The sequence below is a fragment of the Myxine glutinosa genome, chromosome 5 (genome assembly GCF_964187855.1).
Source record: "Myxine glutinosa chromosome 5, kmMyxGlut1.1, whole genome shotgun sequence".
In the NCBI taxonomy this organism is placed as follows: Eukaryota; Metazoa; Chordata; class Myxini; order Myxiniformes; family Myxinidae; genus Myxine; species Myxine glutinosa.
Genome location: NC_136265.1, coordinates 134768798 through 134788000, shown reverse-complemented (window position 1 = coordinate 134788000; position 19203 = coordinate 134768798). Strand labels below are relative to the sequence as shown.

General features: G+C 43.6%; 1 protein-coding gene across 2 annotated transcripts in view; it reads right to left on the bottom strand.

Annotated features, from left to right (window-relative positions):
* Window positions 1–19203, bottom strand: part of ELOVL4 (ELOVL fatty acid elongase 4) — a 43638-nt gene that overhangs the window by 12909 nt on the left and 11526 nt on the right. For both annotated transcript variants that reach the window (XM_068116153.2, XM_068116154.2), the window contains exons 2-5: window positions 14337–14428; window positions 11550–11737; window positions 3725–3805; window positions 796–967 (exon numbers count right to left, since the gene is read on the bottom strand). In XM_068116153.2, coding sequence (XP_067972254.2) covers window positions 796–967; window positions 3725–3805; window positions 11550–11737; window positions 14337–14403 — 508 coding nt within the window. In that variant the 5' untranslated portion in view covers window positions 14404–14428. The remainder of the gene's footprint in view (window positions 1–795; window positions 968–3724; window positions 3806–11549; window positions 11738–14336; window positions 14429–19203) is intronic.

Here is a 19203-nt window from a genome sequence, read left to right as displayed (position 1 = left end):
AAAGAACCCGGGCAACGCCGGGTGCATTCGGCTAGTCACATATAATCTCCATTGTATATCAAGGCCATTCTGACAGCAGTCTTAGGTGAAATGTTCTGCACCTGAAGTTAACTTGTTCCACTTGTGCGACGGACACCCATTGACTTTTATTTTTCAACTCCTATCCATTGGTAATGTGTCCATGGCCTGCCCAGTTAAGAAGCCTCGAACAATACAACATTTTGTTGTCATTTACTAAGCCCATTGATAACTATGAAGATGACTAGTGATAACATGGTATACCTTAAGCTCAATAGCAGACGTATAGTTAATGATCGTTTCACAATGAAGCCAATTACTTGAGCTACAGCCCCACTGCTATGAGTCGGAGAGCAACATTGAGGACTGCACCGGAAGTCTTTTGACAAGATGAGGAAAAACGTCGACTATCTCCATTACTTATGCTTTTGCACCAAATTTAATTCCAACGGTTTCAAAATACATGTACTTGCCTATGAATTTTGAAATATATAAACAGAAAACAAATTGAAAATCTATGTTACACGACCTTGAAGAGACAGAGGCTTTGAGAATAGCTTTGCAGTCATTTTCAAAAGGAAACTTTGTGTATGGGAGAGCCAGCTTACTATTCCCCCTCCAGTGGCAATTTAAGATGGACTCCATTCTGTCATGATTTGATTTTTCTTGACACAATCTTCATATCATACAAGAGTTCATGGTTTTCATATTGTACAGCACCTCACAATTAACTTATCTATTGACTAACCTTCCTCCTCTTTTAATGGTTGTACTTACATTGTCCACCAGCGACCCATTTGAGCCCGATCCACCAGAGCATGAACATGGTCACGTGATGGTAGACATGCAGGAAGGACACGTGCCCAAATTTCTTCCGTAGAACGAACAGCACGGTGTCCACATATTCGACTCCCTTGGAGATGTAGTACCACCACAGAGCCGCGGCAATCTATGGACAGGTAGAAAGGAATCTCGGTGGACAAAATTCGACAATTGGGAATTACAATTATAAAGAGAGCAAAGTCGATGGCACACCATCGCAAATTCCCATGCTTCCCGCCTAAAGCAAAGTTGAAAGATGACAAAAACTTCCACCAGGAATGACGCAATATCAAATTTGGAGGTTTTTTTTCCATTTTGACTCCTGTGACCCAAAGTCCCCACCACCTGGGGCATGACCCGGAGGTCAAATCCCAAAAAAATTGTTAAATATTTCATGCGTCCCCCAATGTTGATCCTGTTTATTAAAAAACAAAACCAAAAGTCTAACAGCGGCGTAGCCGGGCTTGTAAAATATTATAAACCACAAACACACATGATTAGCTTTTTAAACAGTTGCTAATGCTGTTTATAACATTAAAGAAAGAGATTTGGAGGAATCCCGACGTCCATGAGGTAAGTTTTACTTACAGAACTGAGCGAAGATCTACTGTGCTCTATATACCCCACAAGGGTTGGAGGTGTGCTCATTTACCAAGCAGCTAGCTAGCGCTTTCCAAGCCAGCCGTTCCTTAACGGTTTTGAATGGAGTGCTTGCTCGAATGCTTAAACCACTTGGCGATCTCTCCACAAGAAACATGGTAAATGAACGTACACCCAATGTTCTTGAGACCCGAACATAAATCGACTGTAATCTATATACCCCAAAGAGGAATGACCTTTCCTGCCAAACTCGAAGTGAGCGGGTGTTTCCGCCGTAATGACATCATATACGTAATGACGTAGCATGACGGCCGGACACAAAACTTCCGCTACTTTAATATATATAAGATATATATTTAACCTCCAGTGACGTTGCAGTCACTACATAGGGATTAGTGTTACGATTAGATTTACTATAATAATAACGTTACGTTATTACGAAAATTATATTATTTGGAAAAAAAACCGAGGTGAATTCCTTACTTCCGCGGTTACACCGCTTCAATCCATCAACTTTCCATTCACGACATTGGGATTAAAGTGTCATGGTTATATTTACTATAATATTATTATTACGAAAACTATACCACTGAAATGATACCACTGTATTAAGAAACCTGGGTTTAATTTGTCTGAAGAGCACGGTGAGTCATAACGCCTAAGGCCTATATGTACCGTATTGTTGGAAGAGCCGTAACTTCGATGCTTTCGATATTTGACGATCATTTTAACAATCGGTTTGTTTGACATTTCACACTGAATGAAATGAAAACCCTATATACCCCATGCGGGGGTATGGGGGGGGGGGGGGGGTTGGGGTTGATGACATATGACTAGTTTTCAAAAAAAATTTCATTGAGCGGTTTCGAACAAAATGATGTCCAAGTTTTTCCTTTAAGCCAATATGGCTGCCCTACCATATGACCTATGACGTCAGAGTTATCAACAAAATATTATCTTTGGGGAGTCCCTCCTATGTTTAAAGTTTGGCATCGATTGGACAAGTATTTGCGTTCGAAATTTTTTGAAGCGAAAATGTATAGATGTGGATACACAGACACACAAACAGGGCATTACAATAGTCTCGCAACTGCTTTGGGGGCAAGACTAACAATAGGAGCCCTCAACATCGTTTTCCCCCCAACCTCTCCAAAGTTTTCCCCCCAAAGTTTTCCCTACTTTCTAACTTCTAACACCCCAAAGGCCCAGTTGGAATTTTCATCTTACTATAATTCACCAAATGTCCGTACATCTCTCTGTCCGTCTGTTCAAAGGTACTGCAAAAACGGCTGAACCGATCGTAACGATATTTTGGGTGGGTAATCCTGGGACCCCCTGAAGTAAAATAGGCTATATTGTTTTTCCAATTTCAGCTTTGGTCTCCAGCATTTTCAGGTTTGGACTCCCGCATAACGTTATTTTCCCGGGTGCCGCACAAACGGCTGCACCGATCGCAACCTGACAAAAGAAAACACATAGTTAAAAATAATGACAACGGGCAAAGACCTTTTATAAGGACATGGGTTGAATCCCCGCTTGAGAGAATGCCAACCCCTCCCCGCCACCACGGTCGTCTCTCCAACTCACAATCCCACGAGATATGCGGAAAGGACGACCCAAAACCAATTATCTTCTTTTTGATTCGTATATAAACATCATTAAAATTAAATAATGACCTCGGCCAAAGTTCAAACGACGTGAGTTTAATCTCTACATGAGAATTCCACATAGCTATTTGGGCGGTGTATAAGCTAACAGATTGCAGTCTCCATCGATCTTGCCAAGGCCGTAACACCTATTGGCTCAAAATTCTTTTAACTGTTGAATTGGTAGTTTTTACAATGAAGGAAACATTAAGAATGTTGTTAAAAGTTTATTTTTTATATTAATGCTATTTAATTTGTGATTGGAGATATGCTGTTTGGAATGAAAAAAAGAGATATCGAGTTCAAGTGAATGACGACATGCCGTGATGGTTTCTACTTTCTAAACGTGAACTTCGCGGATTGCCATATGCAGATTCGCCACGGTCCCACGATTGATGTTTCCATACGTGAACGTACTCGTTTGTTTGCAAACGGGTACGTTTTTCATGGAAGTCCTTCACGAACTTGCTGTCCATGTCTGATGTGTGACTGAAGGTGCTACAGGAATGTGGAATTTATTAGTTTCATGCTTTAGCATTCACCGTTTCTGCATTGTCTGTTTGCTTCTAGCCTCCCACCTGTGCGTAGCACGGGTATCTCACTAGATCATAAAATGATGAGAAGCTTCAACATCATACCCTCATCTCGTTGATATCGTTCGTGTAAGACACCTGTTGACAGACGTAGCTGTAGTTTGCTGCTCTCGCTGCTATGAAGAGCTGCGTGCACACACGTGCATATGCATACATGCACAAGTTTAGAGATATCACAATATGGTGCTTATCATTCAATCTAACACTTTGGAAAAAATAAAAACATTATGGCATTAATACGATTAAAACTACAGACTTGGCATTTAATATGGAATTTTTTTTTGTGGGGGTGAACTGACTTTTCAAGATGACTTAGAACCAAAAGTTCATTGGAATTATGTTGAAATTATTCTAGATTTTGTTAATGTGACCTTTAAAAGAAACAAAAACTACATTTGACATTTCGAAGCAAATAAATTGATCCTTGAAAGTGATGTAAACTGATATCGAACTCAATTCATGGACAGTACTGTGTTAAACTTCTGTACGTTTTCCAGAAGTATCGCTTTATTTTGCACATTAGCCCAAAAGAAATTCAACAAAAACAAAAGCTAAATTATGACTGGTATTACGGACAGTAAAATTACAGTTCAGTACTTCGTGTAACCCCCATGAGCATTCAGGAGAGCACGCACACGTCGAGGCATGCTGTTCACGAGATTTGCCAAGGTTTGGACAGGAATCGCTTGCCATGCAGTGACAATAGTCTGCTGCAATTCACGCACAGAGGTAGGCTGCTGGTTCAAGTTGTCGATTTGACATGCTAATTCTGCCCACAAGTTCTCTATCGGATTCATATCCGGGGACATGGCAGGCCACTCCATATGCTCTACACCACGGTCAGCAAGAAAGTGTTGGATCATGCGAGCACGATGAGGCCATGCATTGTCATCTTGGAAGACAAAGTTTCCTCGAAAGGCTGCATGAGCAAATGGAAGCAATGTTTCTTCCAGAATGACCCTGTATTTGAACTGGTTCAGGTTTCCATTCAGAACAACCAGGTCAGTTTTGCCCCCTGCATGAAAAGCAGCCCAAACGGTCACCCCACCACCTCCAGCTTGGACTCTTGGCACTATACAATCTTCGTTGTGGGCGTCATGCACTTGTCTGCACACTCGGACGCGGCCATCTTGATGATAGACCAGAAATCTAGACTCGTCACTGAAGGTCACGTGATTCCAGTGTCCTGGCTGCCATTGACGGTGCTCTCTGGCCCACTGCAATCGGCGCTGGCTGTGTTGTCTGGTCAGGCGTGGCTTTCTCACGGGACGCCTGGCACGATAGCCTGCTTGAACCAGTCGTTGGTTGACTAGCCTTCTCGATACAGGCACATTTGTCAGTTGCTGCCACTCAGCCCTAAGCCGATTAGCTGACTTGGTACGGCCATTGCAGACTAACCGGTGCAGCTGGCGATCATCTCTCCTTGTGGTTCTGCGTGGACGTCCTGGCCTCGGTATTGGAGTAGGGACACCCCTCTGAGCATTTCGTTTCAGGATCTTTGACACCTGACCTTGAGTGATGCCATACTGCCGAGCAATAGCATGCTGTTTCATGCCAGAATTTCGTAAAGCCACCACTCCATGACAAACAGCATTGACAAGTTGACGGACCATCTCCAGAGGAAGCGGCAATAACTTTTGTAGATGTGCACGCTGGGCCAAATCGGAGGTGATTTTCCTAATTCAATGTAATTTACCTAAAAGTTGTGAGTGAGTATCAGGAACAAAATCATGAAAAAAAAATTCAAAAATATTGACGTTTTACGGTCAGACAGCCCGTTACCATAGCAACAGTTACAGACGACTCAAAAAATGCCTAAATTGACGATTTCTCAAGCTGTGTTTGACCCCCAGAGTTGATTCTGGTACCAAAAGATGCAGAATTGAAAGCCAAGGATGATTGGATAGCTTAACAATGTCTGTGACACAATTCAATACCACTTTTATCCAAAAAACTGATTTTTGTCTGAAATTTCAAGCATATTTATGGGAAAAAATTGAAAATTTTGCTTTTTAATCATAGGATAACCATTAATCAGATTAAATTTACTTTAAATTGTCTTTTACAACCTTGTATTGTCCAGTTTTTATAACTGTTATAACGTTGTTTAAATTTGGCCATCTTCATTTCAATAAAAAAAAGTTAACAAAAGCAGCTTACAATCATTAATTTTAATGCCTGCTTTCGGTTGTTACTGTAACCATTCATCAGGGCGTTCAAGGCGCTCTTGCACACATCAAGGATAGGCGCTCTTGTCTTCGATACAACGGCAGTGAACTCTGGGGTCAAGAGTGGAGTCGTAGTAAGACTGGAGACTGAGTTTGGCAGGAGTCTTCTGCAACTGGCGTGTCGGCACCACATCCACGAATTGGTTGGAGGGGCGTCTTGCTCAATAGTGTATGGCCCCACCACAGGACCTAATGAACAGCTGTTCAAGTGACTGCTCAACACTTGGAGTGAATTGGACCAGGGCAACTACACATTGGTCGAGGTGTCTGCTCAACAGAGAGAGCTGGCTGGCCATGTACATGCCACCATCACCTTCCTTCAGACGTGGATGGACAATAGCACAAAGGAGACTCTTCGACACGACTACCTGGAGCTGGCACACCTCACACTGCTGTTTCTTGGAGGGACTGTCCCTGATGGTATGAGGACCATCACTATCAAAGCTCCTGGGGCATTCCACCACGCCCGTTGGATGAGCAAGACTTTATACACTATAAAGGTGGCACTCTTCCGTTGGCAGCTGGGAGATATCTACACACCCGAAGAGCTGGAAGACATAACCAGTCTCGCTGCATTCATGTCAGTCTTCTACACTAAAGCGTGGTTGACATGTACCAGTGCTGCAGATGCACCATCTAACGACATGTACCTGATGAAGAACCTCCTCAAGGCTGAGGCCAGTATCGCAAAGAATCCAACAAAGTGGCCTGCCAAATTTCTGTCCTTTGTGACTGTGGCCCGAGAGAAGCTACAAAACCATTTGTGGTACCTCTCAGAGAGATTGGTCTCTTTGGCACTCTTCTCGGACAGAACGTCATCTGACAAGCAGACTATGAGAAGGGCTATGCTCAGGTACCATGGGACTGCACATAACATGATACAGGAGATGCCAGCCTCACAGCAATTGGGGAGTAAAGCCCTCAAAGACTTTGTTGGTTACGACTCTTGGAGCATGTTTGAACTCTTGGGTATTGACTCCAGTTTTGTCAAGCTCCCCGTTGCACAGTGGCCCACCTCAGACAGCTATCGTCATGGCAAGGAAGTTGTGGCCAAACTCCCAGTTGTCAATGACGCAGCAGAGCGGACACTTGGACTCGCCACAGATTTGAACACTAACAAGGCCCCCAAATCTGAGGCGCAGCTCCAGGCTCTATACAGGGTTGTGAAGGGCGTCAGGGAGAAGCTGCATGGACTGGCAACATCCACTGAGGTTGTGACTAAGAAGTCATTGGCCTCCATTGATTACAATTGGGACTAGGTTTTTTATTTTGTTATCAATGTTCAATGTCAGACCTTAAATTTGAGACAAAAAAGCTTAATCAATGACAAAAGTTAATTTAAAGTACATTTAATTTGACTATAGCTCTGATTAATGATTATCCTATGATTAAAAAGCAAAATTTTCATTTTTTTTTCAAACAAATGCCTTAAATTTGAGATAAAAATGAGTTTTTGGGATAAAAGTTGTATTGAATTGTGTCACAGACATTGTTAAGCTATCCAATCATCCTTGGCTTTCAATTCTGAATCTTTTGGTACCAGAATCAACTCTGGGGGTCACACACAGCCTGAGAAATCATCGATTTTAAGAATCTTTTGAGTCATCTGTAACGGTTGCTATGGTAAAGGGCTGTTTTACCGTAAGACGTCAATATTTTTGAAAAAAAATTTCATGGTTTTGTTTCTGTTACCCAGCCACAACTTTTAGGTAAATTACAACCTTGTAGTATGAAAAATTGAAAATCACCGCTGATTTGGCCCAGCCTAAATTTGTGCAGCAGTTGTTTTCCACTAATACAGAACGCAACAACCCCTATATACCCGATTGTGAAGCCAATCGTCAAATGTACCTGTCCTTACATTTTGTCACGGCACCTGTGATATAATCCTGTTATTGACTTCTTGCTGCGAAAGACAATCAGTGACATGGTTCTTTCAACAAAGACATCACCGAAGGGTAAAAGAAACCCACCAGATTGACATACTGAGTTCAGAAAGTAAACCCATGTCAAGAAAAAAATATATTCCATATTAAATGCCAAGTCTGTATTATCCCACTAAATACTATGGAATCAAATAAAAAGACTTCCTGGTCTTTTGCAGGAAGGACGTCAGCAACATCTTTCTTGCTATCAACCAAAGATGGATCACAAAGACAAATGGCAAAACTTATAAACGACCTGGTTTTCTGAAGATGTTGTGTTATTTAGTTTTTTGATGTTGCTGATGTTTATGTTGACGAGCTGGCAAGATAACCTAGAGGTATGCGCAGTCGCCCTTGAGCTCTCTAGCCTCGGTTCAAATCCCATCCCAGCTATAAATGGTCACCTTGGTGTTCACATGCATGGATGAAGCATCAGCATGTGCACCGTCCATTAAGACCAAAGGACCTGTCTGTCTGCCAGCACTGAGAGCGTTGGTGGATGTGGAAATTCCATGGCGTCTTTCAGGAAGAATAGGTGCATTATCGCCGGCATTCCGACCAAATTACAAATTTCTAACATGACTAACAGCTGAGAAAGCAACAGTGGACTACCTAGCATAAAGCTTGCTGAAACACTGCTCCGCAACATTGACATGTTCAACAGTATCGTACATTGATGACGATGATATAGACAGAGGTACAACGCAATGTCTGGTCGTCATCGGCTATCCCTCGATGCTGTCTGTCATGGTGGGAAGTCATGGGTGAAACTTGAGATGGCTGAATGATCCAATCTGTGCTCTACAAGTTTTTTTCCACAGATGTGGCACGTAATCCTTTGAGAAGTGTTAGTATCTTCAAAAGGTTGTTGTTGTTCACCTTTCCTTTCTCTGTCGTTTCACAGCTTCCTGGGCAAAGCTATTCTCTTCAAAATAACCTGAAGCTTGTTGCATGATGAGACACCATTGTGGTTTGTTGCAGTGTTTCCTAATTTGTAGGGTCGATGTTTCCCTTCTTGAGGTATGCTTACAGGGTGTCTTTGTAGTGCTTCCTTTGGTCTCCGCAGATTCTCTTACCAGGAGAACTTGCTTCGGGAGACGAGCATGAGCCATCCGCACACAGCGACCAGAGCAGCGGAGTTTATGTTTCAGGATATTCACCTCAACGCTGGTGATATTAGCTGCACAGAGAATGCTGGCATTGGTGCAATGGTCTGGATAACCACTGCATTATAGACTAGGATCTTGGTTTCCATCCAAAGATCTCTGCCAGTAAAGTTATGGCAAAGCTGTTTTCTGAAGGATGTGCTGGCACAGTGAATTATTTGTTAGATCTCTACATCTAGGTGGATTGTCCGAGAGAGAGATGGCTGCCAAGGTATGGGAAATGCTCCACATTTGACAGGCATTGTTCACCAAAGATAATTTGTGGAAGGGGTCAAGATCTTGCCTGCACTGGAGAGGAGGGCAATGCCTCGGTAGTTCTCACACATTGACTTGTCCCCTTTATTGAATATAGTCACAATGTTGGTATTCTTAAGATCCGGCAGCGATTCCTCACTTACCCAGATTTTGACAAGTGGTTGGTGAAGCTTTTGCATGATTGCTAATCCACCAACTTTAAAGACCTCCATGAGGATGTTGTCTAGGCCTGATGCCTTGTTGTTCTTTGTCTGAGTGATGGCATGCCAGAATTCCTTGAGGGACTGGGAGGAGGGGAGCGGGGGAGGTGTCCGCAAGATGATCAATCACTAGATGTTGAGGAATAGATTCAACGGTGAAAGCTGAGACCTCAGATTGCTGTTTCATCAGAGTCTTGAGTGCTCCTTCCAGAGTTGATTGATGGCTACATTATCTTTAAGAAGGGTGGAGCCGTCCCGGGATAGCAGAGGCGTTGGCCCGTTGTGATATGGCCCATAGATGTGTTTTGCTACTTGAAAGAAGCTTCTCATATCATGTTGATCAGCGAGACTTTGGATTCCCATGGCCTTCACTTGCCACCACTGGTTATTGATGTTACATAGCCTCCTTTGTACGAGAGCTTTAAGCCGATGGCAAGCTTCTTGCTTTTTCTGGTTGGAGGGTTTGGTTTAGTGAACGCAAGTGCAGAAGGCATTTCTCTTCTGGTAGATAAGTGCTAATATTTCCTCATTATTCTGTCAAGCCAGTCTTGTTGATGATGATGATGAGTAGAATATCCAATCGATTCAGCATATATCTTATGAATAGTGTTCCTGAGCTCATTCTAGCTCCACGCATTTGCTGAGGAGGAGGATGCCGTTTAAATTTACTCTTCCCAATAGTGCCGCTCCAAAATTGGGAGTGTCGTCTTAGTCTTGCACTGAAGTCGCCATGAGGGTGAGCTTGTCTTGCTTAGCTGTGTTATTCAGGACTGTATCAAATGCACAGTAGAACTGTTCCTTGTCCTCATCACCGTTAAGTGTAGGGGCATACACACTGATTGTGGCATATTGGTTGTTACTGAGCTTATCGCGAAGGGTCATAAGGCATTTGTCAATACCCACAAGGAGCTCTGATAGCCCGTTGGCAATATTGTTCTTTACGGCAAAGCCAATCCCATGAATGCATCTATCTTCAGATGTTTTTCCTTTCCAAAAGATTGTGCAGCCACCTCCAAGTCCTTCTGGCAGGCCTTCAACTGGTCTCACTTACAGCAACAATCTTAATATCATATCTTGCTAGCTTTCTAACTACTATGGCAGTGTGGACATACCGGGTGGCAAACTTCATTACTGGTGGCGAGCCACCCTTCCAAGTAGCAGAATTATTTACTCTGTTTCATAAGTTTTGACTGCGGGCAGATTGATCCCACTGGAAGCGGCCGTTCAGCCGGAATAACATTAAGACAACCTATGGGGAACATGTTCTCGCTCCCTCCCCATTTAGTGTGAGCAGAGGGGATCCAAAAAAGGACTGCTCAGTTATGGTTGCAGCTGCGAAATTGCACTTCTGTCTCAAGAGCAAAAGGACCTCACGCAACCAAGGTATGCATGCTGATTTGTGACTCAGGACTTCAAGAGATCACTGCTCCTGTCTATACCGCCACTCATCCATCGCTACAGGACTTGGTTTGTTTAGCGTATGCATGTACGGGAGTGTAGAAGCCCCTGGCAGAGGCCTGCACCTGAAATATTTTAACATGGGAAAACCAATGCACAAGCGATAGCCACACACATTTGACAGGAAAGAGCATTAGGCACCGTGGCAGGAAGATCCGAGACAACGGGGAGGTCCATCCGGCTGCAGCCCTCACCCACCTTCACAGCCACAGAGGACTGACAGGCCCTCAAGCACGTCTGTTCCACTGATGGGTCTTGAGAGGTTTGGACTACGCTGCCTCAGAACTTTTCACCAATGGTGGCCCTACCAGGAGTACAAGACTCCAGCCAACCTAGCCCTAAAGGTCATTGGAACACACCAGTCTCTCCACCACGACAAGGTGACAGTCTGAGGAGAGGTGCCTGGTCCATACTTCAACTCAAATAGCCTACTCAATAACGGATTATTATTACTCTTCAGCAAACAATAAACATTCCCATCGTGATGTCATACTTTCCAAATTTCAAAAAACAATATTCAATGCCTAGCTTGTAAAAAAAAAAAACCCATTGTACTGAAGGGTGCACCAAATTACTGTACCGACATGCTTTTATCCTACAAAATGATGGGAAAACGAATCCAATGATGAGCAACCTACCTCTGATGCGATGTAGAGGTTAAGGAGGAGCACAGTAAAGTTGTAGACAACCAGAAGACCCCTCAGTTGGAAAGCTTCACGACCATGCATGAGCCGTGGCCCCAACCAGACGAACAGCAGATAAAGCAGAGAGATGCTCAGCGTGGGAATCGGAGACTGCATAAGGGGCCAGTCAGCCACGCGCTTGTCTGTGGAGGGGGGTGGGGGAATGGGGGACAATCAAAGGTGGTGTTATTGGCAACAGTTCAGGTCATGCATGCGCCGACTGCATTGCAGCATCGGAAAGAATGACACAAAGAAAAAACTAGAACAGCACTCGGTAGAGCACATACCTCCACCAGTCTGAACAATTTACGTTTTGTATCCCACTGATAGGCCGGATCTGCATCTGCACCTGAACCCAAATCGAACCGGCTTGTTCCTATCACCTACCCAACTCATCCACCTAGTTTTGGCATAATCCCTTCATAACATTTTGAGATATCATGCTATACATCATTTTCGCTCCTATCTGTCAATGGTGAAGAATCACTTTAAAAAAAAAAAATATATATATATATACAGACTTGGCATTTAATATGGAATATTTTTTTTGTGGGGGTGAACTTACTTTTCAAGATGACTTAGAACCAAAAGTTCATTGGAATTATGTTGAAATTATTCCAGATTTTATTAATGTGACCTTTAAAAGAAACAAAAACCACATTTGACATTTCGAAGCAAATAAATTGATCCTTGAAAGTGATGTACACTGATATCGAACTCAATTCACGGACAGTACTGTGTTAAAGTTCTGTGCATTTTCCAGAAGTATCTCTTTATTTTGCACATTAGCCAAAACATTTTTTTAACAAAAGCAAAAGTTAAATTACAACTGGGATTACGGACAGTAAAATTACAGTTCAGTACTTCGTGTAACCCCCACGAGCATTCAGGAGAGCACGTACATGTTGAGGCATGCTGTTCACGAGATTTGCCAAGGTTTGGACAGGAATCGCTTGCCATGCAGTTACAATAGCCTGCTGCAATTTACGCACAGAGGCAGGCTGCTGGTCCAAGTTGTCGATTTGACGCGTTAATTCTGCCCACAAGTTCTCTATCGGATTCATATCCAGGGACATGGCAGGCCACTCCATATGCTCTACACCACGGTCAGCAAGAAAGTGTTGCATCATGCGAGCACGATGAGGCCGTGCATTGTCATCTTGGAAGACAAAGTTTCCTCGAAAGGCTGCACAAACAAATGGAAGCAATGTTTCTTCCAGAATGGCCCTGTGCTTGAACTGGTTCAGGTTTCCATTCAGAACAACCAGGTCAGTTTTACCCCCTGCATGAAAAGCAGCTCAAACGGTCACCCCACCACCTCCAGCTTGGAATCTTGGCACTATACAATCTTCGTTGTAGGCTTCATGCACTTGTCTGCACACTCGGATGCGGCCATATTGATGACAGACCAGAAATCTAGACTTGTCACTGAAGATCACGTGATTCCAGTGTTCTGGCTGCCATTGACGGTGCTCTCTGGCCCACTGCAATCGGCGCTGGCAGTGTTGTCTGGTCAGACGTGGCTTTCTCAGGGGACGCCTGGCATGATAGCCTGCTTGAACCAGTCGTTGGTTGACTAGCCTTCTGGATACAGGCACATTTGTCAGTTGCTGCCACTCAACCCTAAGCCGATTAGCTGACTTGGTCCGGCCATTGCGGACTAACCGGTGCAGCTGGCGATCATCCCTCCTTTTGGTTCTGCGGGGACGTCCTGATCTCGGTATTGGAGAAGGGACACCCTTCTGAGCATTTCGTTTCAGGAGCTTTGACACCTGACCTTGAATGATGCCATACTGCCGAGCAATAGCACGCTGTTTCATGCCGGAATTTTGTAAAGCCATCACTAAATGACAAACAGCATTGTCGAGTTGACGGACCATCTCCAGGGGAAGCGGCAATAACTTTTGTAGATGTGCAGCAGTTGTTTTCCACTAATACAGAACGCAACAACCCTTATATACCCGATTGTGAAGCCAATCGTCAAATGTACCTGTCCATACATTTTGTCATGCCACCTGTGATATAATCCTGTTATTGACTTCTTGCTGCGACAGACAATCAGTGACATGGTTCTTTTAACAAAGAAATCACCAAAGCGTAAAAGAAACTCACCAGATTGATATACCGAGTTCAGAAAGTAAACCCAAGTCAAGAAAGAAAAAAAAAATCCATATTAAATGCCAAGTCTGTATATATATCTGGATCTTCAGCAAAATCTAATCAATTCGTCCTTGTCACACGGCGAATCTCTCCACCAAGTTTTGTCCAAATCTAGTAATCTACCCATAACTTTTAACGGGATAAATCCATATGCACCTTCGGTGGTGGAGGAAATAACTGAAGTAATCGTGCCGTGGCATGTTTCGATTCAAGTTACATAATCTACCAGTGGCCCTCATATGGGCATGGTACTGGCCCACCGGCCGGCTTGTAGAAAAGGCACAATGGGACATTTTGGTCAGCAGGTGTAGGCAGACAGGACAGCCAGATTAACGTCCCCGTTAAGGATGGTGTGCTCAGCTACAAAGTAAACGCTGCTCCCATAGGACCGGAATGGCAGTTTTTTTGTAACTGACTTTACGAGGAGTCAAACTCACTAACATTCTGTTCAGAGGTGACTGCACCGCCATGGTAGAAACCTGTGGCCAAATACTGCACATTACAAATCACCCTAATCCTAAACTGTACCTCATTGAACCCCCCCTGTTACAAATGGATGCTTCAAGGTTCTGCAAAACGTACCTGCGGATGAAAGCGCCCATTTGTAAAAGGCCAATCCTTCAGCAACGTACTTGGTGGCGACGTCCATAGCTGCAGCTCCGTGGGCTCTCAATCTGGTTGGTACAAGATCACAAAACATCCACCGACCTTCATAAATATTTATACTATTAACAAAGATGCTTTTCCCATGTGTTTCACTTCATTTTACATCCTCATTGAGACTCGTCAGCGAAGTGATGGGTAGGCACAGCTAGTATAATATGAAGGAGCCGTGTGTGTGTGTGTGTGTGTGTGTGTGTGTGTGTGTGTGTGTGTGTGTGTGTGTGTGTGTGTGTGTGTGTGTGTGTGTGTGTGTGTGTGACGCTTTTTCGCACACAAGAAGAATTATAATTTCAAACTTTGCTTTGTCTGGGATCGTTCTGCAGATCTGCCAGCTTATGAGGCTGCATCTTTAACTGCAAGGTACTTTTACGTGATAAACATCGGTCTTTTGTGATTATAAGGAAAATGTCCTCACGCATGGGAGGAAGAAGAAGCAGGGTTTGAAGTATTGTCATAAAGAACAAAAACAAACAAACACAAAGAAATACCCAAAGACAATTTGCAAATTATATATTGAATAATAAACAAAGAAATATAAAAAAATATATAAGTATATAGGAATGCAAAAACAGCGACAACAAGAAGTTCTAAAAGACCCTGATTGTACAAAAAGTATCTCTAAACCAAACCTGATATTTTACCTGTCCTTTTTAACCCTTAACCAATTACACCACACTATCCCTGAGATGGAAGACGTTTGTTGTGTGTTCTACAGTGGCACTGTAGTGTGATGATGACCACTCCTTTCTGCAACTTCAGATGCATAGGGCTGCCGAGGCAGTTTCCTAGGCCATTGGGAACAATCCTGGACGAGTCGCCACTCCGACGCAGGACACTCGAATGGCTCATTCATCCCAGTAAGCTCGTACTCATTTCGCCGACCTCAGAAGGATGACAGGGTGAGTCAACCCACCTGGTGTTAATTCAACCACCGACCTGGATTTGAACTTCAGGACGCTGCGATCCTAAACCAGCCACCTTAATCGTTAAGCCAACACCAGGCAAGTGCTGTCGTGTGCACGTAACCTACTCCAAGTCCTGCTTCCTCTTCCTCCCATCCGTAAGGACAGGCTCTTTGCTTGTACAGAGGTGCATTCAGTTACCAAGCAGCTTGCTGTCGCTCGTCTAGCCGCTCGGAAAGTGGAGTAAGCAATTGAGAGAGGTGCTTCCTTAAGTTCGTAAACATGGCTGCTATAGTCAGATTCAAAATGATTACAGCCAATGAAACGTTCAGAGGCATTGCTCTGTTATATTTACTGTACCTACTCATATTATTGAAATGTGCATTTCATACTTTAACTTTTACTCTACTTTTCATCCGACTTCTTCAAGATCGACAACATGTTAAACCTCTCCCCCAAAATTCACAGTGGTATGGTCCATATATCCAAAGGAGGCGCAAAGCTCCCCTCCCTTTACATAAGGGATCGTTTCTCTGTATGCAGCTTTAACATGGGGACTGAAAATACGTTTCTCGGTTTCTACTGGACGAAATCGGCTGCAAATTTCAGAAGTAAATGCGTTGTACATTGAGGTAATATGTTCCAAATTTCAGCAACGTCCGTTCATGCATTCTTGAGTTTTATTTCGAAAACTCTCGAAATCACAATGGTGTCTGTCTGTCCGTCTGCCCAAAATGTGTTAGCGCTCATATCTCAAGGGCTATACATTGAAACTAGCTGAAACTTGGAATATACATCGGCCAATAGGTCTAGTTAATGGCTTTCGAAACAAATTCCACCTAATTAGGTTTACTCTCCATGAAATGGAGAGGAAACCTATTATTACTGCTAGAGTTTTTCTTATTATTCTTCCGCCCTATTTTGCACCTCCGAAAACTTCATAATTAATGTTCTCAGCAACCGCTGGTCGGATTGACAGGAAATTTTCATCAAATGATCGCCTCAGCTCCGAGAATTTTTTAATGCTAATTATGACGTCATAGGTCACGTGGTATGGGCGCCATCTTGTAAAACAAATTCAACTTTTCCCCTCTGTATCTCCGAAACGCCTCAATGGAAAAATTTGAGGAATGGCTCATTCTAAAGAACTCTTCAACGGGAACAAAAGACATGTGTATCGAGTATATTAAAAATGCTAACGTTCAGAGGTTAGAATTCGTCAAACAAAAAATTTTCTCCCCCGAAAATGGGATTTTTCTCCCAAATGCTTAGTTAAAAAAAACTCAGAATGCAAAAATTTTCGAAGTCATACGTCACATGGTTTGGCCGCCATCTTGTTTTCCATGAAAAAACACAAAAACCCCTTTTTCTCCGCAACGGCTGAACGGATCGAGCCCAAACTTGGCATGCATATTCGCATACCCATGACGAACAAAAAAGTCAGCGAGCATGACATCATCCGACACATGGTTTCAGAGTTATGACGTTTTAAAGCTCAAACTAGAAATGGAATCACCTCCATAATTTGTGGAGATATCGAGTGGAATCTTTACACAAATGTTCCTCATGGGGGTATGTTTCAACGTTACTTGAGACATTTTGATATGTCACATGGTTTGGCCGCAATAAATAATGGAAGTTAAATTTTAAAAAGCTTGTAACTCTTGAACCACTGCATGGATCGTCTTGAATTTTTAATGCAATGTAGCTCTCATCAAGGGGAACAAGTGTGCAAAATTTCAAGATGATTGGATGTACGGTCTCGACGCTATAAGTCTTTATTGTTGAAAGAAGAAGAAACACACCATTTTGTCCTTCCAGGCCACGTCTCCCAGTGCTATTGCCATTTTAAGTTTTAATTTCCTTTAAAAAACATTTTCTCTGCAATAATAGGGCCGATTGAGATTTAAAATTTCACCACAGGAGGGACTCGGTCTGTAGAATATTGTAATGGTAATTATGACGTTGCAGGTCACGTGGTTCGGCCGCCATATTGGTTTTCGTGAAAACACGAAAACCCCTTTTTCTCTGCAACGGCTGAACAGATCGAGGCCAAACTTTTCAGGGAAAATCGCATACCCATGACGAACAAAAAAGTCAGCGAGCATGACGTCATGCGTCACATGGTTTCAGAGTTATGACGTTTTTAAGCATGAACCTTTAAAACCTAGCTCCTCCCTCATTTTTGATCCAATCGAGGAGAAACTTCACAGATCTGTTCAGCATGTCAGTCTACTAAAATGTCATTTTAGAATTTGCGATAGGTCACGTGATTTGGCAGATATTGTTAATTAAACGAAGTTTTTTTTAATTTAAATGGATATCTCTTGAATCGCTTTATTGATCGACGTGAAACTTCATACTGTAGTAGAAGTCATGAAGAGTAACAAGTGTGCAAAATTTCAAGATGATTGGATATACGGTCTGGAAACTAGAAGTTGTTACTGCCTGAAGAAGAAGAACCACAACACTTTTTTTTGACCAGGCCATGTGACATAACCACCTCACGAGCTAAGGGCAGCTCGAAATTCAATTGTCTTCGGATTTGGCAGTCGCTAGAGGGTGTTAACATTCGAATGCAACAAATCTGGGCAAATTGTGATGAATTTTCGTAAAACTACACGATATTGTCATTTACATTGGAAAATAACATTGTAAAACTCTCTGCCGCCTCGGCTTATTTCTCGCTCCGAAGTTCATCCTGTCTTCAATTTTAAGGAGAAAGAGAGGTATTTGCAAGCAATGGTGACCTTTATTTGGTGGAGATCCGATGAAAAATGACGAAGTTATTCAAAATCCAACATTTTAAATGGATTGCATTTCCAAAGTGATTCTTCCTCAGGTAAAATATCCACACGTGCAGGCACACCTTACGGCGCCAATTTGGCTCCGATTTCAAATCGGATTTCGATTGTCGTATTGCCTTGGATGAGTTAACTAAATACCACAACAAATTTGGTGACAATCATGAAAAATTTGACCAAGTTCGATCGACGGGATACTTCGTTCTTACGCTGACATGCGGCACGGGCCACGGCATGACGTTCTTCCACGGGTGGCAGATATCGTTAATTAAACGAAAATATTTTTTTTAATGGATGGGGTGGGGGGAATGTGTGTGTGTGTTTGTGTGGAGGGGTGTGGGTATGGGGGGAGGGGTGTAGGTATGGGGGGGGAGGGGTGTGGGTGTGTTTGTGTGTGGGGAGGGGTGTGGGGGTGTTTGTATGTGGGTGTGTGGGTGTGTGTGTGTGTGTATATGTGTGTGTGTGTGTTGGGGGTGGGGGTGGGGGGATGTGTGGGTGGGGATGTGTCTTAGGGGGTGGGAGGGTGGGAAGGGTATGTGCGTTTGTGTGCATATGTGTGTGCGTGTGTGGGGAGGGGTGTGGGGGTGTTTGTGGATGTGTGTGTGTGTTTGTGTGTATGTGTGTGAGTGTGTATGTGTGTGTGTGGGGGGGGGGGATGTGTGTGTGTGTGTGTGTGTGTGTGTGTGTGTGTGTGTGTGTGTGTGTGTGTGTGTGTGTGTGTGTGGGGGAGGGGGGGGAGGGGTTGGGGTGTGCATGTGGAGGAGGGGGGGTTGGATATGTGTGTGTGTATGTGTGGAGGCCCATGTGTGTGTGGTGGGTTGGGGGATGTGTGCGTGTGTTTGTGTGTGTGTGTGTATGTGTGGATGTGTGTGTGTGTGGATGTGTGTGTGGGTGTGGGGGGTGGATATGTGTGTGTGTGGAGGTTGGAGGGTGTTGGGGTGTGCGTGTGGAGGAAGGAGGGTTGTGTGTGTGTGTGTGTGTGTGTGTGTGGGTATGTGTGGAGGGGTGTGCGTGTGGGGGGAGGGGTGTGGGGGTGTTTGTGTGTGTGCGTGTGTGTTCGGGGTGGGGGGGATGTGTGTG